Genomic DNA, 26,594 nt, shown 5'->3' on the forward strand with positions numbered 1-26,594 from the left:
AGTGTGTTTTGACAGTGCATGTAAATTGTAATCTTTTATTTTTGGTTGTACATATAAAACTGTTTGTATGTTTGTTTACTTTGCATATATACATATGTGTTATCACTCATCAAATATAAATGTAAAAAAGTGTTAAAGGAAGTTAAGATAGATATACTAAATGAAAGAAATGTTAATATGACTAAGAATTGCAATAAAGTTGAGTGTTAAATGCCAAAAAAAAAAAAAAAAGTAGGGGTTACAAAATAATGAGAAGATAAGGAGCAGAACAGGTAGGGAAACAATATTGTTTCCGTACCTGTTCTGCTCCTTATAATAAGGGACCAACTGAAGATGGACATGTTTAGGCCATTCCTTAGAATGGACCACCAAGCTCAGACCCATGCATTGCCCTCCCCCGGGTACCAGAAGGAAAGAGGAAACGTGGTCACCTGCAGGAGACAGTAGAAAAAGAGCTTAAGAACAGAGGACTAAGAACGTGGGTGGAAGTAGCATCATCAGCAGACAATAGAATAGACTGGAAGGACGGAGCATGCAGCCCAACTCTCCACTAGGAGAATGTGGAAGATGGAGTTTTTTTTTTCCAGAAAAAGAGCTCAGCATTCAGACAACTCTCTTGTGGCTGGGACAAGGTGAGGATGACTGCCATTTTAGACATGCTCTTGGGTCATGAGGCCCTTTACTTAAGAAAACTCATAAAACAACTTCAAAGAAAACCTGTCAATAGCACGCCATTTTAATAAAAAAAATAAGCATGAACATTTCATAAATAAACTGAAGTAAAATAAGTTAGTAAACTAGTTGACTTCACATTGTTATTAAAAGTATAAACTAATGTATGTTAAAAGTAAATTAACATTTTTACAATCCTAAAAAAATGGTTTATATATTAATAAATTCCTGTCATTAGTAGGTGAAAAAAATTCCTCAAGACATTGACAAATGAGAAATAATTAATCATGCATTGTATGGTAAGCTGGTTTGTAACTCAATACATTTATTTATTAATTATAATTCTGGTGCAATTTTATGTTCAAATGTCTCAAATTATGCACAGTATGTGCCAAATTATTCACAATGTATCAGCCAAAAAATTGCCTCAGTTTGTTGAGCAGTCATAAAATAATCAGCACAACAATAATTGCTTTAATAACCACAATGTTTGAGATCCTTTGATAATTTTGAGATTTGTCATTCATCCTACATAATTATGAACTACAGTGTAGCTATGCAAAAGAAATTATCGTCAGGTCAACAATGTTATAAGTTATAATTATTAATATTGTAAAATTTTAAAATAAAAGTTCACTTGTTATGTTGTCAAGGGATGCATCACCTAAAAAAGCTAGTAAGCTGTCTTTGTCCTTGTAATAAAGCAATCTGTTTTCTGTTTGATCGTGCTTTCACTGTAGGTTTTGCTTTTGAGTTCTTTTTCACAGTTGTGTGCCTATCAAGCAACATTCGTTTGGCTGGTGGTTTTGACACTTCTTTCTGATCTGTACAAGACACAGTCCTGTCTCCGTCAGGTATGTTCTCCTTGTCATACATGGATTCTTGTAGCATCCTTTTCTTGCTGCGACACTTTGGTGTCCCTTCAACACATTGTTCATTAATGCTGCCTGCATAGGATGTGATGTCAACATCACCCACTGCTGTCATCATTTGGTTTCTCTTTGTGACTAAGCTTGGTCCTATCTTGATGCTGACAGCAGGTTTGGCCCAAGTCATGTCACCACACACTTTTCTGTGGCTGTCACTGGGTTTCTTTTGGAAAGATAAATAATGATATTAATGATCTCATCGCATAGAGTGGTTTTCAATAATATTGAGTGTTGAAAGTAATTTCGCATTTGCTTTCAATTGGTCTTTCTTTACTAGGCTCTATGATTGGTTGGCAAAGTTCACGCCATTTACTCCACCACTGGGAAGCCAAACCAAAACCAATTGTGCTTGGTTGCACGCATTTTCCCGCGCTTGACGTAGGTTACATGTATTTGCTTCGAGTTCTGATTGGCTGATTATGCTCTTTACATCTGTTGTGATTGGCCAGAGAAATTACTTTGGTTTTGGTTTTACAACACTCAGTTGAAAACCCGTCTAAACCAGGTTGCTCACTGGTGCTACATTTAGACTTAGTGTCCTGTACTTGGACAAAAGAAGTTCACAAGTGACTATTTCAAAACATACATGTAAGTGCCGTGTTATTATTATTCAACTTGATACATGGTGATTGAGATTTTAAGTAAAGCTCTTACTGACATATGGTAATTACAGTAAGTGTATTTCAGTACATGTTTACATACATACTTAGTATCATTAAGATAATATTTTGTCATTCATTCTTGATGATTTTAATGTTTGTTTGTTTGTTTAATTAGTAGTATAATTTATTTATTTATTTATTGTTCCTCAGTGGCTGTTTAGCCTCATTGGGGAGTTCACATTATGTGCGACGACGATGATAGTTGTGGTGACATGGTAGTCATGATGGTGGAGATGGTAATGATGATGATGAAGATGATGATGATAATGAAGATGACAAGGATGATATCAATGATGTCTGTATGATTGTCCAACTCACCTTTTCATCTTTAGATTTTAGTGGTAGTTCCTTAGCTGGTGTATCATCTTCCACCACAGATTCAGAATCAGGGGTTCTGTCAAAAACAAGCAAATAAAATATAAATAATAGTATTTTGAAACTTACCCTTGAATGAGAAGCAACTTTTTGAAAAAATTCAACTATAAAAATCTGCTATAAAAGACTGCTTTCAATTCATTTTTGATAAAAATTATAGAAACTGTAGTGCTGAAACTGTGAAAAACATTAGATACTTCTTTCAGCTTTAATTGAATTAAGAAAAGTGCGAAAGAGTTAGAAATGAAACAGTGAGTGTGATGCAGATCATGTGTGCTATATGAATAAACATCTAGCCCAACATCTTCACCAAGGTATTGTTGAACACAACACCTCAGCGATTGTAAAATAATGTACCAAGTGCTTTGTTTATAGTGGAGGTGCGCTTAGCTACAGTGTATACCAAGCTAGTTTTCAGGCACTCCACTCAAATGATGGGAAACAAATTATCCAAATTCAACTGAACAGGTTGAAACTCCTGACTGGCAGGAGACAGACCAGCTGGCTATTTACAATAATTATTTATTGCAGCCGAGGAGTTGAACTCGGGGCTACCGAGAAACAACTCCTGCAAGAGGCTAGAGTGGGAGTTGAACCTGCTGATTGGCAAGCATTTCATAAATGCCCATGAGGATGTACACAGTACAACTTTAATACTGTAAGTCTCCTCAAAGAAAGCCAGTTTCGTATGTCAAGAAAGTGCCAAGGGAAATGTGATTAGTTACAATATTAATTACATGTATCTTATTCACAAACTGCTAACCCCTGTATATTTTTTTAAACCTTTGATAAGCATGAAACATAAAACTTTACCTGAACTGACTCAACAGTGACCGCACTTTAGATTTCCCATGAGCTGTTTCAGGTGTCATCAGTGCATAACTTACAGCCCTTGTTTGATAATCTTGCATGCAATTTTGTTTCACGTGTTGGTCCAGTATGCTCTGAATCAAGGAGTACACTTTGATTCCTGCCATTTTGGATTGAGTGTTGTCACTATCGGAGGTTTCGTTGCTTAGTTGTTCCACCTTGTGCTGTAGTACTTGCACTACTTCTGCCAGGCTTTCAGCAGTGAAGATTCTTTCCTTGGATTTCGATATGCCTACTTTCAGTAAGTTTATAATCCTTAGCACAGCAGATCTAATTTGCAAAGTGAATCAGAAGAGACAAGCAAATTAAGAGCATGAAGAAAGGTGACTACCAGTTCAACAAGTCCTTTGGGCTACATGTAGAGCTCCTCTTTAACCCTTTAAGCCCTAAAAGTGATCAGCATCAAATTACTCCTTGTAATATCAATGCTTATTCAAACCCTGAGGTCAAGAGAATTAAGGAGATGATTACCAAGGTGAATTTTCTTGACATTTTAATAAGTTCTCTCCTTTACTTTTATAAGAAAAGTATGGCACCAAGATAACAGAATTTGTTCTTTGGTATTAGGAGTTAAAGGGTTAAAGTTGTACCTGCCTGGGGCTGGGGTAGTTTCTTCCTTGAAATGTATAATTAGATTAATTTAGTTTTTGTTGATGGTTATTTTGTTGCTGTATGGGTCACCATTCCGCCAAGGGTGCATGAAAAGTATGGTACTTCCTAACGAGGCAAACTACTAAACCTGGATAACTGGAAAATAGAAAAAAAAAAAACCAGTACACAAAAGTAGCTCTTTGACAACTTCTGGATGTCCAGGTTTTCTTGCTTTTTGTTTCATGCACTGAGACAGTGTGAATCAACAGATGGCGTGAATACCGGTATTTCATATTGTCAATTAAGTGCTGGATATGCTACATGTAAGTTCAAGAAAAGCAATCTTACTTTGCATCGACTGTCTCCTCGCTGATAGTTTGCAACTTCTGGAAAAATGTCACAAATTCTCCAAGACCCTGCAAAAAGGGTTAATTTTAAATAGTTAACTAAAATTATTTGGTCCAGGTTTTAAATACAGTTTAAAAATCACAAAATAATATTCCTGTCTGTCTAATAATAATTCAGTATGAACTTCTTGTTAATTAAAGTAAGATTATCACTTGCAAAATTAAAACTTTTAATGGGCTTTAAAACTTACTTTAGTTAAAGGAAGAAGAGGGTTGTCGTCACTTGGGGCATAAGTCTTTCCTCCAAGCCGTATCCTTAAAATAAAGGAGACAGCTGTCTGCAAGGGAGATAACAGTAACATGGTTGTAATGGAGTGATTTTTCAATTGAGTGTCGTAAAACCAATGTGAAATTAATTACTTTGAATTCATTGGCCAATCACAACAGATGCAAGCAGGGCAATGAACCAATCAGAATTCAATGCAAATACTGGTACATGGTAACTGACCAGTGTCAAGCATGGAAAAATGTGTGTAAGGCGGTCATGCATGATTGGTTTTGTTTTTGTTTCAAAGAGGTCGAGAAAGTGGCACAAGTTTTGCTAACCAATCGCAGAGTGTAGTTGAAGGGTTTTCATCTGCGTGTAGTAAAACTAAAACCAAAAGTAATTACCCTGGCCAATCATGAGAGATGTAAACAGCACAATGAACTTGAAGCAAATACAATGCATAACATGTAACCGGCACCAAGCGCAGGAAAATGTCATTAGTTGTATTAGGAAGCACCATCTTTAAACTGTCTCTTAAAAAAATTGTTTTAATACCTGAAACATAGGCATATTTTTCTCTCTGGCCACTTTCCTTAGTGCTGTGAACTGCTGATGAGCCAGGCCTCTGTAAGGGATGTTGATAGCCTGGGAGAGAGCCAGTTCATCTCTAGAATTGACCAGGAGCCTTAGGTAACTCAGAAAAACCTGAAGTAGCTGGTCCTGTACAAATGTATAACATCAAGGCAACATTTTGGCTGGAACGTCAACCTACACTAGGCTCATGGGGCTCAGTATTTAAGAAAGTTCAGATGGGATAAAACAAAACCACAGTCAAAAGCAATATCAATCTGGCCAACCAAAGAGTTTTGAAACAGTGTCTTCTTAAAGCAGTGTCAAAGAGGCATAATTTTTGGAGTGACCAGAAAAATTTTAATATGTACTTACAAGGACCCATTTATAAACAGATAGTTTACATGTTTCTGGTGTAATTAACCTTATTAAAAACTGCATCATTGTATAATGCAATTCGAGGGATTTGATTGGCTTAGCGGCCATGGTATATGAGCAATTATACCATGGCCGAGAAATGGCGACCATTAAATTGCCTTCTGGTCGTTCATGCACAGCGAAATCAGGAAGATCTAGCAATATTTCTCGGTTGTTTTTAATAAAACAATTATTCCACTTGCGCTTGTTGGATATGAGATGATTATAGCCAACTCGGCGCTACGCGCCTCGTTGGCTATCTATCATCTCATATCCAACGCGCGCTCGTGGAATAATTGTTAAATAGACCCTATGCAATAATGGCTGACATTTTAATAAATTATTCTTTTGTCTGCAGTCACTAGCTTTCTTCAAGGTAAAATATTCTTTTGATCTTTTAACTCAAGAAAGAGGCTAGTAAGGCTAATTTGAATGCAAACAAAAGGATATTAAAATGTTGGCCATTTTTGCATCAGGTCTATTCTATTACAGCAAATTGAAACATATCTGGAGAAATTTTGATGCTAAGGCCAAATCATTACTAACTGGCACCTATTTTTAGTGAGCCCCTCAATTAGTGGGGATAATAAAGTAGCAATTAAATTGTAGATTACTCCAGGTTTAAACTATTTAACAAATGGATGGCGGGCAGTTTTCCATGGTCTATACCCTCATAGACCATGTAATGACCTCATGAAATGTTCAAACCTTAAGTGGAACCACAAGCTGCAGGCAAGTAGTTTCACTGTGAAGTTTTGAACATTTTATAGTCTATTTGAGTATAGACCATAAAAAACTACCATCGATTTGTTTTTTACAATAACATGGAAAGAGTACGAGCGGATTTTTTGGCTTTCTTTTTCGTTGAGAAAGCACACTTATTACATCTGACATTATTTTTATTGTCTGTACTCTTAATATGACTTATATATAGACAATAGCTATGAGCCAATCAGCGTGCGGTAATTTTGACAGTTATTGCTGCGGCAGTAAAATTATTAATTTACCTTTGCTGATGTCTCATGAGGTCCTGACAAAGTGTGGTTGGGTGTCCTGTGCCTTGTAGGATCTGGTGACTGGTCTGCCTGCTGATCTTTTTTACTTCCACTCAAGAAAGAGTTGATTGTTTTCTCATTTAGGGAACACTGGCCAGCTGTAGAAAAAATGGATGGAGGAAACATGTCCAAATTCAATGCCATTACCCACAATGATAAACCAACTACATGAATTAAAGATTATTAAAGATTAAGATGAAGGATTAGAAAATACATCATTGATTGAAGCATTTTAGAGTGCAGTACACAGGAAAATGAGATTCACAGCTTTATTTACAACTTAAGTTTACATATAACTAACAGAGCAGCTGGGTACTTATTTTACTGTCTTGCCTTTGGTTGAAAAAAAAAAATAAGCTTGCAAAATTTCCACCATTCATTTACACCATTCAGCCTGAAATACATTCATTTTGCAGCTGCAGATGTGTTACCTAAATTGAACAAGCTATGTAACATTGATTAATTTACAGCTTACCTTTTGTTTCTGTAAAGGATACTATTGTTCTGTTTCCAGTAATCAGGATAAGGATTTGCTCCTAGGTATGTTACAGCGTACATGTATTAGTCATACAGGCGTGATTTAAAATGCTACACTGTGCTGTGTTAATGTACTTTGCTATAGAGAAAACTAATATGCATACAACACACCCACAGCGTATTTACATGTACCTTCAATTAGAGCCTCAATTGTTAATTTTGCCATTTTACAAATGAATCATATGATAAAGTTGTATTATAGTCTGCATTATAGGACGCTGGTGGCAAATGAGCAGAGGGGGATTCTCCTTGGAAGTCATGTGACAGCCATGGTCACATGATGTCCAATGTACATGTTTAATTTTGTGATTCACCAATAGAAAAAATATAAATTAAATATACACATAAGAAATAAGTTCATTCTTGTCTCCAGAATAATCATATTCATTAATATTTTGTGACAAGTTACTTCTACGGAGACTAGAAATTTAAATTAAGGATGGTACACATGTACCTCATGGTTTATAACGATGTGGGAAAAGAAGGTCTTAGCAAGGGCTATTGAAATCCACAAAGAAAATCGGGGGCAACCATGCATTTTTCAAAGATAATTAAGCTTCAATTTGGAACAAATTCCATAAAATTATATCTGAAAAATGTGTCATTACCCCCAATTTTCTTTTTGGATTCCAGTAGCCTTTGTTAAGATCTTCTTTTCTCACATAGTAATAAACTGCACAAAAATACCTGTCTGTATTAGAAGGTACTGTCCTTAAACATGCTCTGAAGCTTTTGCTCTTACCACAAAGGCTTAGTCAGCAGAAATGAGTAAATTTCTTTGTGGCTAATTTGCTATGTGACTCCTTGGATTAGGTGACAAAATATGATAATAATTATAAAGACTGCAGGGAGGTCAAACCGCCATCCCTGTTTAAATCAGATCTCCTCGATCTGTCTGACATGGACAGCTCCTTCACCTTTCGTCTGAAATCAACCAGCTCCTGGTCTAAAATACTTGAATGTTTAATTACCATGTTTATGCCTTGTCCTGTATTGTTTGAAAATGTGTGAAAGCTGTACCCACCTCAAGTTGTGTCTTGGGTTTACCAACAACAACAAACTGGTGTAAGATTTGAAACTTGTCTTTTGCATCACTATCCACAATGAAGCAAGTCTTCACCCTCTGAAGGACATCAACGAAGTCCACAGCATTGCAGTATGATAAAAACTTATTATAAGCAGCACACAGCTTGGAGATTGCTTCATTGTCATCTTCCAATGATAACTTGCATTTCATGATATTTTGGTGTGTTTCCAGAACATCCTGCATTTGCACTGTGAACTCCCCTGTTTCCTGTCAAAAACATTTGAATAAGCTCTTTAATGCAGTGCAGCTCACAACAAATCTCCCCATATGGTCTACAGGGGTTACAGCATCCGGCCAGTGTCTGTGTACAAAGTCATGGGTCAGACTGCTGTCAGAGACATACACTTGTCATGTAATAATAATTTTACATTGTACTGCTACATGCATTTTCTATGTAAAACTAACTCTATGGAGTATAACAAATATTAATTAGGTCCTCGGATCTGGTATGGGGAAATTATTCTTGATTTTTATTTTTACTCCACAGGTCTTCTTCATTCATTCATCCAGATAGCCACTGGTCTCTGAAAAGGGCTATTGTTAAGCTGCTGGAGGTTTTGACAGCAATTACAGTATCTGCTACCCTGCAAGCAGAGGCCCTTCGATCTTCTTCCCGACTTATCTAAGAAGATCGAAGGGCCTCTGCTCACAGGGTAAGTATCTGCCCATAATTGGGACTTTTGACCAATTAAGTGGACTTTCTAAAGATGATTATAGATTCTTTTAAACATCCACAAATGACAGGCCTATGGCAGTGGCAGCAGGGTGTGTATGTGTGTGTGCATGTGAAGGGGGGGGGGAGGGGTTGGCATTGCCTTACGTCGCCAGCACCAGTACTCCAGCTCCTTTCCTCCATAGCTTAACATAATGATATATGTGTAACCTTACATATGCACAGTGCAGAAAATATTACCTCCTTGTTCAGTTGAGCCATGACCAACTGAAGAGCCACCAATTGCTCTTTGAGATCAAAAATGGAATCACAGAACAGCCTCTTGTTACCATGTTCCCTGTACAGATTTACTAGAAATTCGACAGGGCTTTGCAATTTTGCATGTTGGAAGGCATCACAGGTACTTTGAAACTTGGAACTGTCGTATCCAAAAGCAATATAAGTTGTCTTGTTGCCATCTGAAGATGCTACAAAACACACATGTGAATGTTAAATTTTGTAATGTCGTACATGTTGGATCGAGTGTTAATAACTTGCTCCAGTTAGGTGTGGGACTTCATATATACAAAAATATATAAGACGAATTTACCCTTTCGTGGATGAAAATGTGATAATTATGGTATGTGAACCAGAAGAAAGAAAACAAGCTGTAAACTGAAACAAACCAAATCTTGGTTCTATTGTTTAAGTTAATATAAGCTTACTATAAGCCGACTCTTTTGTAGGCTATCCTTGTGGCTCTATTTAATTCACTGTATGAACTTCTTTTCTGCCATTAAATTGTAATAAAGATAAAGATATATGAAACGTTCGAATGCTTACTTGATTGCACTGTTGATTGTCGATTAAATATTGGACGCACACAAGCTGAAACACTTTAAAAAAAAACAGTGGCAATTCAACTGGCCTACCTTTCCAGCCATCGTGGTTTCTAAACAGCTCTAAGGCCTCGGATATTTTCAATAATTTCTCATCAGCGATCCAGTAAACACGGTCAGCCATGTTGATTTCCTCTTTGTGTGGTTCGAATTTCACGCGACTCGTGCAAAACACTCGAAAGAGCCAATCATATCGCTCGGCGAGAACGAGGGCAAGCGAGTTTAAAATATGGCGGCGAGCATATTTGCTGCGATTTTGCTGTCAGAGAAAAAAAAAAGGGATTTAGAGGTAAATTTCTCACGTTTTAAGCCTTTCCTTATGCGCGGATTCTTAATACTGATTACTAACTTTCCTTAGGATATTTTTAAAGCCTTGACACTGATTTTTGAGAGGAGAATTACGCCAAAAGTAAGTAAAGATTCTGTTTCAGCTGTTTAGACCTGTTTAGTTTTAACTCATAAAGTGCAGAACGTACTTAGTTTACATGCACCCCGCCCCATCAAGCTTTACCTCTTAAAAATGCGCATTCAACATGAATACACAGTCAATATTGTTCAAGGGCCGGTTTAGCTGAAGTGCCTAGTACGTACGCAGACCGGACATGTAGTGAACGGGAGCCCCTCCCCTATTTCCATGGTTTGGCTGCCGCGCTACGCTCCACAGTGAACACTATAGGGTATCCTCGCAGCCACTTGTTTGGTAGCGCTTTGGAGTGGCAGGATATTCTGCAGTCAAGCTTCAGCGCATGCAGTTTGATAACATTTTATTTCACGATTTCTGCGAACCAAATGGTTTGCGTAGCCGGAGTAGTTTCCCCTCTCCCCAGTCCCCCTTTCTTCTCTCACTTCCCCATTCCCCGATTACGCCCGCTACACAGACTACGAGCCAAGATGAGTCTACTTATCGACCTTATCTACTGACATACATACGTACATACGTAACTTTATTTTAGTTCGGATTTGATATAGCTCACAAGGCGCTAGTTTCTCTGAAATAATAAATAGATAATTAATACCGAGGAGTCTGGTTCATGTTCAATGTCATTGCAGTTCAATTTGTTGTAAATTGTATAAGTTTATATTAGCGAAATAGCAAAAGGACTAAGCTAATGAAACTTAACTTGAGCTCACTTGGGCAAACATGAACATATACAGGTCTGATAAAATCAACAAACAAATTCTCCTATCTTGTCCCCATACTTTTATTGTAAAAATACGGGGGAGAAGTTATTAAAATATCGAGAAAATTCACCTTGGGTGATCGTGTCCTTAATTCTCATAACCTCAACACAATGTGATACAAGACATGTAAGGCAAGAAATGAATAAAACAAGTTGAAACTCTAAAATTATGCATGATTTTAGTGATCATAGTCTGATCACTAAATATGTTGTCGAGAGCGTGAAGCTATAAGTTTTTTCTTTGTACTGCTCTTCGCTATCTGGATACCTGGAACAGGCTACCAAAGCCCATGCATCATCATCATCATCATCATCATCATCATGTTGTCTGTAACAGGAAGTTCACCACTCTCTAGTCTACATGCAGCTAGCGAGCTTGCTAGTCTCTTAAAGGATGACTGGCTGGCCCCCTTACAATCTGTACCCATGCTTTGGCTGACATAACACCATTCAGCAAGTTGGTAGTTCTGGACGGTGATGACAGAGACCAACCATACTCATTCTTCTGTATGCCATTTTCTCTTATTCTTATGTATTGTATCAGAAGTTTAAATATCTTAGCCCTCTGCATGAAAAAAGCCTTCTGAAATCTCCAAGGGAAGCTTAAAACGGACCCACAGAAGCTAATTTTTGGAGTGAGGACATTTTTCATCTTTCTAGGTTTTTGCTGTTGCACTCAGAAATGTTGCTTTTCTTCCAGTTTGGTCTTTGCCCATTTCAACCTCGTTCCCAGGGTCTCTCCTCTTTTTGTCCTGGAGCTCGTTGCCAAGCAGATCTGGTTGCCAAGTGACGGGAAGACGAGAGACCCTGGGAACGAGGTTGTGCCCAGTTCTTTCCTGCTACACCCGCCCTCTTGTCAAAAGAGCTGAGAGAGTTGAGCCAAATATACAATCTTGTCGTTTATGTTTTGTCTTGTTTTCAAATTCATCTCATTGTAGAGTGAGTCAGGATTTTAAGGTTTTGTTTTATCTGTGCACAGCTTTGCCTCTTCTGCATCAAGCAACTATTAATAGAACGTAGCGGCTGTGTCGCAAAATGTTTTCCCTTAAAATATCAATGTACTGGTAATGTCATTTGCCAAAACTACAAACCGTGAGTTTTCCTATTTATAGGATCGACTTCTTGCCTTTTACAACTTAAAAAGTATTCTTTGTTAAAATAGCAGTGAAAAAGAATAGTGCCCGCGATAGATAAGATTACAGGCTGTCTTAAAATTTTCTCGAAATTGTTCTTGGTGTATCTTCGTACCCATCACAATTTTTTTTTTCAGCTATTATATCAAATACAACAATAAAAAAACCTTGAAATACTGGTGAGGACAATAGTTGCGGGGATAATTTTCGATAAAATCTGGAGATCATTTACGTGTATATACGGAGTTTTCAAGAATAGGCGCTCAAGTAGTGGCTAAAAATAGTAAATCGTTCAAATTATTTTTGTCCGCTATCCTTTTCATAACGTTTTGTTCCTTCATACTATAAATACGTTTTTTTTTAAACGCGCACTTTGTTGTCGTTTCGCTTTCCTTCCTAGCTACTAGTCCCTGTTTATTTTTTAAAAGATACTTCTGTTTTGAAAACTGTAAGGTATTCTATCGTTTTTGGATTGATGTAAAGGAAAATGCATCAAAGTATGTACTTTCAGGAACCGAAATACGATGTGTTCTGCAAGCGAAAAGCTTGCATTTTGAAGCCTCTATATGTTGTTTACGAATAACGTTTAGCCAGGGTGACTTTTATTGTGGGAGGAAAACCAAACCACATTTATTTTGTTACAAAGACGAAAGCGTTTTTGTTTTCGACAAAGGTGGATTTTCAGGAAGTTCGTTTATTTAGAACCAAAGAGAGCTATTTTAAACAGTATCGGTTGTGAAAGGGCTTCAGTGAAGTGGAAATTTGATGCTTGTAACAGGTATTTACACGAAGCGCTCGATATGTTTTTCAATGAGCACTATGGTTGACTATTTTTAGGACTGTCGGGTTATTTTTAAAACTCTCACCACAGTGATAACCGCCCAGTTCTTCCAAGCATGAATATGAGAATTTATGTGCAATCCCAGTGTCGCAGAATGGCAAAGAATTAGCAAGCGTAAGCCATCTGGAGAAATACCGAAAGCTGATCATTAAGCCAAAATCAGCTGGGAGTTTAAACCGCGGACAATTTAGTGAATTTACACAGCCAGGTATTAGAAGAAAAAAAAAATCGGTCTCCCGTGTTACACTGAGTGCACTCATGCAGCTGCGACCATAGTGCAGCAATAATTTCGCAACTCGTAAAAAGGCGATATTTCGCAAATTTGAAGAAATTGTTGAAATTCTTGCGTAATAAATGTAATAGCGAATATTTTATCTTTGTACTTAAAAAAAAATTGCAGAAATTTTACGTGAAATGGCAGTAGCTCAAACGACTTTTTTTTTTTTTTCAGTTCGTGGCAAGATCAATTTTTTGCGATTTCACAAAGATCGCGAAAAACGCCTAACTGTGATTTGGCATAAATTTCATTTTATTGCCGTGGGCGGTTGTTTTAGGCCCTCTGAATCACAGATGATCGCTTCTCTTCAAGTTTGTCTTCCACTCTTGTTATTTTCGGAAACCACATTTTATGGCGGACTGAAAGGCTCGGTTCTTGGAAGGAAAGGTTACAAACAAACAAAGAACTCGTGTATTACTCTTTATTGCGTGCAGGTAACGTCCTCGCTTCCTTAGTGAACTATCGATCATTGATACAGAACCTTCTCGTTGTTCACATGCAATCAATATTTGCAATCTCAGGCATATTAAGGCATGGTTAAAAGCCTAATTTGCATAAAATCAGAAAACAGTCATAACATTTCGTACATTAAACAAAAAAATGTCAAACTTGGCAGTTATATAAAACTTGAAGACCTTAACTGATTTTTGCTTCAAAGTGACGAGCATTTTGGTCACGTGACCTGTAAATGAACATTGATTGTTGAAGATCTTCTAAACCAAATGGGGTACATAAAATGAAATAGATTTAAATCTCCTTTGGTATCACACCTTTACATGTCAAGGGTTTGAAATGAATTAGCCTTGTTTGCGTGTCCACATTTAATAACAGTCCTGCAATTAAGGAAAATAGGTCACGTGACATTAGAAATGACTTAATAATTTCTAATAGGAATGACAGGTACCACCATACAAGGCTAATTAATAATGGACTTTCATAGTGTAATAGTATGACACCCAAAAAGGTTTGATTATACTTTGTTTTATATACCCCGTTTTACTTTAAAGATTTAAGACGTTAATCATCATTTAATGGTCACGTGACCAAAATGTTCCACACTTTAAAGCAAGAATCAGTTCAGGTCATCAAGTGTTATCTTATTGCCAAGTTTGACATTTCTTTGTTCAATCTACAAAATGTTATGATTGTTTTCTGATTTTATGTAAATTAGGGTTTTGGCCATGCCTTAATATGCCTGAGATCCCTCTTGAGTAGTTCGTTTGTGTAGAAACCACTTAAGAGTGCGCTATTAAAAGCCTTCAGCTCTCTTGGAGTGTGTCGATGAGTTTCTAATTTGAGAATACAATAGATTTTATGAATTGTTAGAACGTTTTTGCTCTTTTTGTTGCGGTTATCAACCAATTACAAGTGCTATTCTTCGTGCCTTTTATTGATTTTGACACGCATTTTTCCCCCGCAAAGCCAATATATTTTCCCACGACAGTTTTTATCATATTCACTTTACCGAGAATACCTAAGCACTTGCCCCCCTCTCAGTTTGCTCGTGGCACGAACGCGAAGAATTGCTGAAGATTGCTAATTGTTAATTGAAAAAAAATATTGAAAATTGCTAATTTGCACACATTTTTGTCGGCAGTGTCATTTGGAAGACGAAAACCAACACGCAATTAGCATTTTTGGATTTCATCCGCTCACCGAAAAGTTAGAACCACCTCGTGCAACACAAAAACAGTACGACAGGAAAGTACAGCTCAGTCACTTTTAATTTAATGTATGTTTCGGGATTTCTTCCACAGATTTGAAAGTTGTAGCCACTTGGATTGCATAACTCACCTTTTGACTGTGGGAAGGTAAGGTCGAAGGAGGCAAAGACCATATTTTCCGTATGAACCTCACGGTCCTTGTAATAACCCGGACGGCTCATAGACAAAGGAACAGCTTTCACTTGCAAACGGAAGTGTTTTAAGACTGTTAGTAAAAAAAGAACAAGACTTGAAAACAGGCTTTTGTAGATAAGGATGTCTGTGCGACAGCTGGTCAGATTTTGAATAAGATTTTCGTCCAGGGAATCCGGCAAAGGTTAGAACCATCTTGAAGAGCAAAATAAACAACATGACTCAATCTTTGACTGTGGGAAGGATATGTGGAAAAAAGCAAAGGCCATGATATTTTCCGTATCAACTTCATCCTTCTAATTACACGGACGACTCAAAGACAAACGAACAGTTTTCACTGGCAAACGGAAGTGTTTTAAGACTGTTAGAAGGGTTACTAACCCTTCTAGGTTGTCCTAGCAGTCTTAAAACACTTCCGTTGAACCGCTGTTTCGAAAACAACAGTTAAAATAGGCTTTTGTAGATAAGGATGTCTGTGCAACAGCTGGTCAGATTTTGAATACGATTTTCGTCCAGTGAGTCAAAAGCTAGAGCCATCTTGAAGGGCATAATGAACAACAACACCGGAAAGTATTCTTCAAGAACTTACATTTGAATGGCCACACTTAAGGATTTTACGTAGACTCTTGACTAGAGTTGTCTTTTATTTTTTCCAGGCATAGTAAAACAAACGAAACACTCGAGTGCGAGCGGAAATCGCCAGTTGAAACGCAAGCCATTGAAGAGCACTTTCCTGTCACGTCCTGTGATAGTTTAGGGACTTTTTAAGCAAACACAACGGCAACTCCAAGGAAAGCGTCACTTGAAAATATAAGTTCGTGTTTCTTTCACTACTTTGCGATTATTCCGACTTGTTCAACTTGTACAATGTGGCCACTGAATCTATCGAGGAACAGAATTAGTGAGAACGGCGACAATGGCGACAGAGACTGGAAAATTCGGCACCGTCGTGCGTTCACTTCCTCCACAAAACCTTGAATTTGGTCATTTCATGTTGTTTTTAGGCCGAGGACGGCGAGGAAATGTGCAAAAATTCATAACGCAGGTGTAGACCCATTGCTTTTCTTGTTAAATCCTATTGTGTTGAACAAGTTGTTTCTAACTCAGTTTTAAGTCTGCACAGACTATGAAAAGTCACTTATGTTCTCCAGGAATAACAGAGCCTCCCGGGAAACACGCGACCGACGCGAGGAGTGTCCTACAGTGTAAAAGGTTTAAAGGGGAAGTATCACGCAAATTTGATGTCATTTCAAAACCCAAAAATGTTTGTCTGACAACAGAAACAAAAAACAATTGTCTGGTTTTGTTATAAATTATCACCCCAGTGCAATAAAACTGTCGAGTAGTGCCTCCGGCCAGAGACAGAGTAGGTCGGAATGGATTGAAACTTGAAAATGTTTAATAGGCTAATGTTTTTCAAGTTTTCGTATTTTTGTTTCCAAAATGCGCTAGAACAGAGTACGAGTTGTTCCTGTCAGGAATTGAGTTAATTTCTCTCCCCTCGTTGTTCTAGAATTATTTTGTAGCAAAGTGAAGGTCTTATTTCATCATTTTTAACAAAAGTTGTCAAAAACACCATGACAGTTCCCCTTTATTTACCGTGTACAACATAATGAACAACACCGCAGGAAAGAATTGCTCAGTAGCTCTAGTTTGAATGTAACACCGTAGGGTTTCATCCACAGATTAAAAACTAGAACATCATAGCACTGCTAGCTCAAGATTTTCTACTCGAGGAGGAAAACGTTTACATAGGTGAATGATTGAAATGTTTCTTTCCCAGCAAAGTGTACTTCACTGTATTTACATTCCACTTAAAACTATTGTAACTGTGCCAAAAACTGTCAATATTTTTCTCATTGCGTGGGACGAACATAAGTCAGTTGGTAGACTTGCCACCAAGTCGACCTTAGGATTTGTCTTTTCTCGAGGACCAAGGAAAAAATTTCGTGACGTGAGTTTGAGAAAGTCTAACCAGTATGGTGATAAATCTGGTTATATTCCGCGAGAACTAAATTGAACGTGACTAAAGGCACTGTTATTTTCCGAAAAGATTGTGGCACAGATGTGAGCCTTGGGCAAAGGTTGCACAAGAGATAAGCGAGAACTTTCAAAGCATTCATGTGCTTCATGCTACGTTACAAAACGCGCGAAAATTCTTGGAACAGCGGTAATTATTTGTTTGTACCGCAAAGGACAAAACAAAAAAACTAGTCCATGGTTAACTTGTAAAAAAGTGAACTCCCACCCCTCCCCTCCCCTCCCCTCTCCTCCATTTTTGTTGTTGCTCTTGTTGTTGTTGTTGTGTTGCTCTAGTCTGTATTTGGTTCAATCGCATTCTTCAGCTCTTGCTGCCAGTTGTATGTTTTTGCTTTTGCTTCTAATTGCTTCTTTGCTTGGTATATCTTTTTGTTTTACCCATTTTTTTGTTTCTTTTTTTCTTTTCAACAATGTGGCATTATGCTGGCAGAATGCTCGCAGCCACAAGCATCCGCAGTGATTTTCGTTCGAAATTCTGCTGGCATAATTTGTCGAAGAATATTTCCCGCGCTTGGGGCTGGTTGCATGTTTTCCCGCGTTTGGCACCGGTGACTTGTTTTCCCGCGATTGGCAAAGTTTACATGTTTTTGACCCGAGTCCCAACTGGTTCACTGCGTTGTTGGCGCAAGATACGAGGCCCGTTGGTGGACGTTTTTAAAATGACTGAGATTAGCACCGTCTGTCAGATTTTTTCTTCCGCTGCAGACTTAGTAAAATGTATGTTCTAGTAAGATTTCCCATGCCGTATCCCAGTCAAAGTTGCGGAATGCAGGGCTTGTGCTCCTTCGACAAATCTCTCATTGAATCAGATCCTTGCTGGTTTTCGTACGGAAAAGTCACGTGACCTGTTGCAACTGTAAACTCTCTGTTGCAGTACGAATGGGCGATGCCATGGTGCTAGGAAGAAGGGATCAAATATAAAACTAGCGAATTTGGGCCGTTTTCCTTGGGCGTTTTTTTCCTACACCGCCAAAAGATCTTTCACTTGTATCTTTCCTTTCAATTCTAGACGCCATTGTTTGAACATTGTCTCGTTATACTTAATGTCAAATACAGCCACAAAAATTGACAAGAAGAGACAGCTTTGCACTTAATATCTGTGTTGTAACCCAAAGCTTTTTCCAGGCTCTAAGACAGCGAGAATGTGGAAATCCTGGAAAATAACAGAAAGCAAAACGTGGAAATAAAACGCTTGAAGACCATGCAGGAGTGGACGGTCCGCATTTTGCTCTACTTCTGCTGACCTTGGACCACACTGCACAGAGTGCAAAAGACATGTACAGCTGTCAAAGCAATTTTTTCCGTTTTCAACGTCGCTAAGAAAGACGTGTGACAGCACATGCATGGGGGTGTTTATATACTTTAATAGCTTGGAGGGAGAACAAATATTCTACCATGAGAGCCAACTGTTTGAACGAATTGTGACCAACGTTAATGGTCGTGGAACAGAGAGTTGGAACTCATAGTTGTCGATTAAACTTTAGGCCATTTTGCAGCCGAGAGTTGAGTAAACCTAGGAAAGCTTTCACGATTTCAGCCTACAGTTTGAATTTTGGTTTTTAGAACGTAATGATAAGTAATAGACTTTCGTCTGACAGGCTGTCTTCAGACACGACAAATGTGAAAGCCCAGATCAGAGGATGTAACAATAGAGACAGACCACGGCCTGCACGCAATGGTTCGCTTTTTTATGCTTTTATTCCCCGTGAGAATTAAGCAGACTTCCTCTTAGTAGCAACGCCACAGAAGCATGTGGCAGTCTTATTATTAAACAACTAACAACCTTATTCTATTTAGCATCCAACACACAACGCTGACACGTTTCGCATAGCAACGGCTCTTTGTCACGTGAGAAGCAAATTTATGTGTGTGATGCTCACAAACGTTTTGCTTACTTTTTTGTTTCGCACACTTCTCCGCTGCCTGGGCGTTTTTTGTACAGTTTAATTTGGGATCAAATTCTTGTAGTTGTTCCGGAACAATGACCCGCGTGCTTTGAAAATACATGTCTTTTTGTTTAGCCCTCTCAACAGCTGTCTTCCAAGCGGTCGCCATTGTAGAAGTGCGAAATTTTACACATGCGTAAAATAAGCGCGCGCCTCATTTGCGGGCTTTGCGTGCTGAGCCAATAAAATCAATTTTAACTCATTGAACTTACGAACAATAGCAAAAGCTTTTTTCCGTGATCTTTTACTCCGCAAATGAAACGCAATTTAGCAAAATTATGCTCTGATCATAATTTTAAAAAGCGATTTGGCCCGGTAGTTTAATTGAAAGTTTGAACTGAAAGCGGAGCCGGTTTGCCTCGGTAAATTATACACCTAAAGGTTCAAATTTTCGTTGTAGTCATTAGCGCTAACGAGAACAAAATATACACTTCACTTTTTAAAGAAAACGCAAAAATGGTTTTTGATAATATCCGCTTTATTAGAGTAATGGAAGCGATTTTTGGCAAGATTGCGGTTCAGTCCTAAAGTTAAGATTTGCTGTTTGGTGCGGTTTCTTAGTAACCTAGGTAATGTTTTCTGAAATCCTTTTTCTCTTTTTGCCTTTTTCTTCTTTTCATATTCCTTTGTCTTGTTTAATGCCATCTGTTGCTCGTAGTACTGAGTTTAATCATATTCCGCGGTGCCCTATGACTTTATGTTTTATCTCCGTCGCTTTTCACAGCGTTACCTTCTATCAAACCACGAATTTCACCTGCCGCGAACAATGTAAATCAACTTAGTAAGCCCATTTTGTTTTCAATGACAAGAATTTTAGCCAAGAAAGGAATATTGTTTTATCTTAGGTAGGACTTTGTTTACAGAAGATATACGACTGCTCGGAAGTTCTAAACTCGGAGAAATCCCACAATAGGAAGCGATTTTCAAGGGATACCTTCCTTCTCTCAATATAGCTACTTGAACGGGTCAATCTTTTTGACAGCTTCGTTCCAAGATTGAACCAATTCCGTATCATGGATCTCTTTGTTAAAATGCTCACCTTTTATGCAATTCAGATCTTTTGAAAGCGTAAATTCGACAATTTAAACACGGGCTTGTCGCTATGTACTGTTTGTCTCCAATTGGCTATTGAAAAAAGCTTCTCATATTTATGTTATCTCGCCCCGGTGCATTTCAAAGATGGTCTATATACTGTATTTACAACCCGCAGACCGCTTGTCGCAAATATTGTGAAATTCTATCTTTTTTGTCCTGGTGGTAATTTATCTTTTTCAGAATCACTAGCCTTGAGGGTTTTTCTTCACCGGCGAAATAACCTGCTTGACAGAGAGCCTCGCTTTATCAACTTTCACACTTCCCCTAAGCAACGTCTCAGAATACCACCTTCAGCGGAGTCGCTTTGTTGCTTAGCGACCGCGTACTTTCGGCGCAGAAACAAAAGACATTTCGGAAGGACATTAATCAGTAAGCTGACATGCAATTATTTACTTTTCCCATTTTCAAAGGACCTTTTCCAAACACCGTCGAGGAAAATTGAGCTGAGTGTTTGCTTTGGCCTGACAACTTCGTATAGTGACTCTTCGTTGCGAAAAGAAAACATTTGAAAACTCCAAACGAAGCTTGCTTCAAGTTTTACAATTTTTGCATTTGGGACAAAGCATTGGAGAGATGAAAAATCATTTGGGGTTCCTTAAAAAAGTAGGGCGCCTGCCTGTTTGATTAGTCTCGCGTTTTTTCATTACAATGCCATTGATTTTTTAAGCTCAGCTGTTTGCACGTTTTTTGCATAAGTAATGACTCGAAGTTTGCGCCCAAAACCTGCAGAACGCAGCAAGACCTGAAGTTTTTTGAATAGCTTCCCGGGGATCCAGCTTGTTGGTTGACTGTTTGACGTAATAAAATTGATAGAGCTTGCTCGCACGGCCAAAGAGCAATTTATTCGCCATTCTTCAATCTAATTTCACTCGGCGACCATTCGTAGCCAGTATGTCTACCGACAAATGCACTCGGAAAGCTCCGGTTACATTTCTGCAGGATGGTTTTCCGAATTTTCTCTTCAAATCAATTGGTCGCTCGCGTGTGCTTTTAACGCATGCTGTGGCTTTGCTTCAAGCTTGTAAGCTATTTCACGAGCCAGGGCTTTTCATTTTTTGCGGCTTTGTGAATGATCAGCTCGCGCTATGGCACGCGTCGCCTATTAAGAAAATTGACTGCATTGTGTTCTCCACCAATCAGCGTTGGAACCCATTCGAAAGATCAATGCGTACCACGCCTCCAACAGGTGACAATACAATAAAATCGGCGCTCGACTATGCTGGGTTCTCTCTACGGCGCTTGCAAAAGGCATTATTGATTTTAATGGACAACTACAGCTGGACAACTACAAAGAGTTTTTTGTGCATGGAATGCAAATTCGTTTTCCTCTTTGTTGATTATTCGCATTTTTTTCTCCTCGCGCAGAATTTGGCGCAATGACGCGCGCTTTTTCCCCTTGTTACGCTTGTTTGCGAGCTTTGATTTTACAAGGGCTTATGTTGACTTCGAATGTCTTGACCCGTGCCAATATTTGACGTTCCTGAAAAGAGCTCAACTGGTCTCGATTCTTGTAGAACTGACACAAGAACGTGGACCAAACAAAACACGTCTCAGGGGGGATTATGAAGAATAGCTCACGAGCCCAAACCTGGCCCAGTTATTGCGAAAGGAGCGTTTCTAAACTCTCGCGAGATTTCATCCCCTTTGTCCATCGTCCAACTCCCTCGAACGGTTGCAGCACGTTTTGTTCGCATTTATCGGTCGATCTTTGTAAAACTCTGTTTGAAATATCTGCCCTATTATAAATGCTAAGTGCGGTAGAACTCGCCGACTGGAACAAAGGCTGGGCAGAATATTCCGTGAGCGACCTCATCGGCTCTCATGCAAGCAAAATATCGCGTTTTAAAGCCTAACCATGCATGGGGGCGGTAGAAAATCAAACACACGTAAAGTTAATTTGCAAAATGTTGCATTTTTTTATTGTAAATTCATAAATTATTTTCGTCGTCGCAGGAGCCTCTTTTTTCACAATAATAATAATAACATTATACAAGTGTTTACAATATAACTCCATTTATTTGATATAAAAAAGGGAAAAGGTACATCTTTCTTTTTTTCCTTTGAGTTTTCTTTATCAAAATGTTCTTCTCTCGAAGTAATACAGGATGTCTTTTGTGGGCAAGCGATGAATTCACATCCGTTCGTCACTTGAAAGGAAAAGCGAAAAAATTTGCATTGACATATGTCTAGGAAAAATGCTAGCAGTCCAACTGCACTGCTGTATAAATTGAACTCTCAGTTAGTTTAGTCTGGGGTTTTGAGCGCACACCTGCGAACTGCAAATTCTTGGTAGATTAGGATGGTCGACTTTGCTCTCGCTGTTATTTTCAGTTCTGATATCTTGCAGTCTGTTCACAATCTCTAATGCTGCTGGTCTAAATTTGGCCTCAGCCTGCCAACATTGCTTTATTAAATTTACATAATGTTCATCTCCAGCCAAGTCTTCTTTTAATTCAGGCCGCAGCTGATACGCAACAACACCGAAGATGACTACATGTTGATTCTCATTGCCGTACGGTCTTTCTCGAGTGAGCATTTGCCACAAGCAAATCCCATACGAATAAATGTCCGCTTTCGTGCTAGGGCTTTCTCCTTTTAAAAGTTCCGGTGCTCTGTACGCGTAAGTTCCAGTCAAATTCGACTTGGTTGGGCTCGCGGGTTTGTCGTTTTCCTCCACCGCGCGACAGCACCCAAAATCGGCCAATTTGCAGTGGTCTTCAGCCGTAACTAGAACATTTCCTGGTTTTAGATCGAGATGCGCTAACCCTTGCAGGTGGGCAAACTGCAAAGCTGTAGAAATGTCTAGAGCGAATTGAACGCGTCTATTTCTGCCCAGTTCCTCAAAGGGATCGTTGATGACGCTCTGTAGATTTCTCTCGCCAGCGAACTCCATGATAATACAACGAACGTTGCCCCACAAAGTCAGAACAGCGAGTGAGCGTACAATGTTCGGATGATTAAAGTGAAGAATCGAACCTTCAGCTTCGAAACTTTCTTGCGCGGCTCTCTCGTTCTTTGTTCCGCGGTGGAGTTTTTTAACTGCCAACCGCTCCCCTCGATATCTCGCCTCGTACACAGATCCAAACCCTCCGCTCCCAAGCAATCTCCCTAGCTGAAGGTCGTTTGCGTTGAACTTTCCGCCGTGTATCGAGCTGTATATCGTTTCTCTTCGACGCCTGTTGCAGGCCTCGCACAATGTTCTCTCAATGTCGTGCAGGACCATGATAAATTCTGGATCGAAAGCGAAATGAAAACCCAATTTCCTTCTGGCTCGGAGCTGAGATCTTTCTTGCTGGCTGAGATCAGCTTCTAGGACTGTTGGCAGTTTGCTTTTCCGGGCGATTTGAACTCCAGAAGAACACTGGAGGAAATTTCACGATTTTGTACTCTCTTTGTTGTAGCTTGCACGAGCCGGTTCACAAATGAAACAAATGCTTTTCTAAGAGACTACTAATAACCACACGCGCGAGCATGATATAAAACTTTAGTTGATGAACGTATCAACCAATCACGGCTCCGCAGCCAATCAAGCATAACCAATGAGCGGCCATCACGCTGATGTCCACGAGGTTGATTCATTCATTGAGTCTATTTTGTAAACATGAAATATGGAACAGCCGTGCAATGAATTCTAACGCCGAGAGCGTAGCCTGCGCACAGACATCTTCTGTTTCCTTTTGCCAGCTATTGCACCGAAGAATGTTTTTCTTTGCTGCTCAGCTGTACGCATTTATATCTCATCTGCTTCTTTGTCGGGATTTTTTCACACCGCAAGTAGGCAAGGACGTGGGTTGTTCACGCATGTGAAGTTAACCGGCTGCCGTAGGCAGGCTGGGTTTGCGTGGACACACGTAAAATTTGCATAGCAATAGAAGTGATCAAGCGTAAATGAATATAGCCACTAATCCAGGGGAACAAATTGCGCTATTGCCTCACGAAAATCAACGCAAGCTCAGTTCACCGCGTGGGCTCTGTTTATTTCACTTTTACAAACGATTTAAAATTTGAAGAATGCGCGGTTGTCGCCGAGATTGTGCAGCGAGTGTTACTTTCCTCCAGGTGAACTTTCACTTTCGTTGTGTCCTTCTTGCATGACAACCTGATTTACATTTTAACCGCAGATGGATGGTAATTGTTGAATGGACTTGGCTCGAGCCGTTGCTCGCGTGGCAACCATAACAGATCACAACGCGATTGGCTGAAAATGTTCTCTAATTATTGTTAAGGAGCTTGATTGACAGATCATTGCACCAAGCGACACTTGCCAGTTTCATTCACAGACTCAATCCTCGTTGACACTTAAGCAAGAAAAAATAACGCAGAGTAATCATTAATTGCAGAAAGGTTTTCCCTTGAAAAGTGTCTTTAATCTCGTCAACTATACACACATCAATTTCCTCACTTTTAATTTGCTACCTAAAAAAGAAAGCGGCCTAATTGTTTTTTAAAATTTCGAGATGCGTGTTCCTTCCAACCGTAAAAAATTAGCGTTTTAATTAAGCCTGCGTGAGAGTTGTCCTTTCGTGCAGAGTCCTTGTTCAGTCATCGTTTTTTATGTCACCTCACCAAATCCAACATTCTCACGACATTCTGTGACCCGAAACACGCAACTGGTGGCTTATATTTCATTCGCCTTTCGCGTGACATAGAATCCATTTATTTTTAGACCCCACTGAGATCACTTTTGCGTCTTTTTCAGTAGCGCGTCTGATATCGAAGTTAATTTTGTCCCACGGAGTCTTTATAATTCTCATTACGGATATTGAAAGTGCGAGGTGCGATATTCAATTTTTTTTTCGCTTTCATATTTTTTTTGAGGTCTGAAATTGAAAATTTTTAGAACCAGTCTTTATTTTGGCGTCAGTTCGCCCGTAAAGTCTGGATTTAGTTAAAGCCGAGGAGAAAGAGCGGTAAAAGACAGAATAACGCATTTATGAAGAGTAGGAAAAAATTAAGACGATTTGGGAGGATATTATTTTCTAAAAAAAGCTGCCGTTTTGAAAGTTTACAGTGTACGATGCTGTGAATCTATTAAACTTTTATGAGCGCTTTTAACTCCAAATTCAACCGATTAGCTTACAATGTTAAATCACTTTGTAGCCGTCTATAGTGTCAAAAGTTCCTATTAATCTCAGCTAAAAGAATATAAGTGTTTGGCATCGAAGCTCTCTCAGACCACAATGCTAATATTATTTACGCGAAATTCTCTGCAACAATGCCGGGCCGCAAAGAATATATAATTTTATCCAGGACTTAAATTCATGCTTGCATAAATTAAGGTGTCTTTCAGTTCCTGTGTAAGCTTGGTAAATTGAAAGAGAAATAATTTTAAGACTTCCGCAGTGTCTAAAGTTCTGCTCTGTGAATGCTTGTCCTTCTTTCTTATTCATCAATGAGTATTGTTTCATGTTTGGAATACATCATTGAGTATTGTGTAATGTTTGGACGTTAATTACGTTTGTTGTTCTATTTATAGCATTGAAAGCAATGCTTTAATTGATTTAATCTCCAAGACGACGCAACTAAAACATTTCCAAAACAAAGGAAAGGGTTACCAAAAATGCTTCAGATAGTTGGAAATTGGTTATTGACTTTTCTACTATTTTTCGCTGTCAAACTTTGACACTCTATTTCTTTCTTGCTTTCTTTCTTTCTTTATTGACAATTGTCTGTAATTAGTTACATGTTTGGTCTTGGGCTATACGGAGGGGCCTAATGCCAAGCTCCTATCACCTTTTATGGGGTACCGGTGGGTGTACAATAACAAATATACAAAAACAGCGCAACGTGACGTAATCTAGTGTGGAAGTGAAATCTTTCTTTCTTTCTTTCTTTCTTTCTTTCTTTCTTTCTTTCTTTCTTTCTTTCTTTCTTTCTTTCTTTCTTTCTTTCTTTCTTTCTTTCTTTCTTTCTTTCTTTCTTTCTTTCTTTCTTTCTTTCTTTCTTTCTTTCTTTCTTTCTTTCTTTCTTTCTTTCTTTCTTTCTTTCTTTCTTTCTTTCTTTCTTTCTTTCTTTCTTTCTTTCTTTCTTTCTTTCTTTCTTTCTTTCTTTCTTTCTTTCTTTCTTTCTTTCTTTCTTTCTTTCTTTCTTTTCTAAGTTCATCCGTCTGTTTGCTGGAAACACAGTCCATGACCATATATAGAAGACATGTGCCAAATTAGGTTTTCATAACCAGTCTCTCGCATTTCGGTCACTCACGTTTTCAAACTGGCGGAAATTGCTGATGAACCTGAGGAATACTGATTTATCAGACAAACAGTTTCTGTTAATTAGCACCTGTGTTTACTTGGTTTT

The 26,594-nt window shown here is 38.6% G+C and overlaps 1 protein-coding gene, 3 long non-coding RNA genes and 1 pseudogene across 5 annotated transcripts; 3 read left to right on the top strand and 2 right to left on the bottom strand.

The window, feature by feature from the left end:
* Positions 1 to 230: 230 nt before the first annotated feature.
* Positions 231 to 878, top strand: LOC146466903 (uncharacterized). The gene is made up of 2 exons (XR_014867900.1): positions 231 to 288; positions 321 to 878. It is a non-coding gene; the product is annotated as an uncharacterized LOC146466903 (long non-coding RNA).
* Positions 721 to 10,173, bottom strand: LOC146466904 (uncharacterized). Its single transcript, XM_085126628.1, has 11 exons — positions 9,965 to 10,173; positions 9,294 to 9,520; positions 8,318 to 8,587; positions 7,232 to 7,292; positions 6,709 to 6,854; positions 5,270 to 5,434; positions 4,698 to 4,784; positions 4,448 to 4,515; positions 3,452 to 3,778; positions 2,582 to 2,657; positions 721 to 1,764 (listed from the first exon to the last, which is right to left on the bottom strand). Exons 1-11 carry the CDS (start codon positions 10,053 to 10,055, stop codon positions 1,333 to 1,335), a joined length of 1,950 nt encoding a protein of 649 aa, XP_084982754.1. The 5' UTR covers positions 10,056 to 10,173; the 3' UTR covers positions 721 to 1,332.
* Positions 1,428 to 3,433, top strand: LOC146466905 (uncharacterized). The gene is made up of 3 exons (XR_014867901.1): positions 1,428 to 1,526; positions 2,107 to 2,189; positions 3,050 to 3,433. It is a non-coding gene; the product is annotated as an uncharacterized LOC146466905 (long non-coding RNA).
* On the top strand, positions 10,164 to 17,450 carry LOC146466906 (uncharacterized). The gene is made up of 4 exons (XR_014867902.1): positions 10,164 to 10,220; positions 10,290 to 10,340; positions 15,121 to 15,174; positions 15,876 to 17,450. It is a non-coding gene; the product is annotated as an uncharacterized LOC146466906 (long non-coding RNA).
* Positions 17,451 to 22,192: 4,742 nt separating this feature from the next.
* Positions 22,193 to 24,004, bottom strand: LOC146466907 (serine/threonine-protein kinase mos pseudogene; annotated as a pseudogene). Its single transcript, XR_014867897.1, has one exon. The product of XR_014867897.1 is annotated as a serine/threonine-protein kinase mos pseudogene (transcript).
* Positions 24,005 to 26,594: the final 2,590 nt, after the last annotated feature.

This window comes from Pavona decussata, unplaced genomic scaffold (genome assembly GCF_977016875.1).
Source record: "Pavona decussata unplaced genomic scaffold, jaPavDecu1.1 SCAFFOLD_140, whole genome shotgun sequence".
Classification (NCBI taxonomy): Eukaryota; Metazoa; Cnidaria; class Anthozoa; order Scleractinia; family Agariciidae; genus Pavona; species Pavona decussata.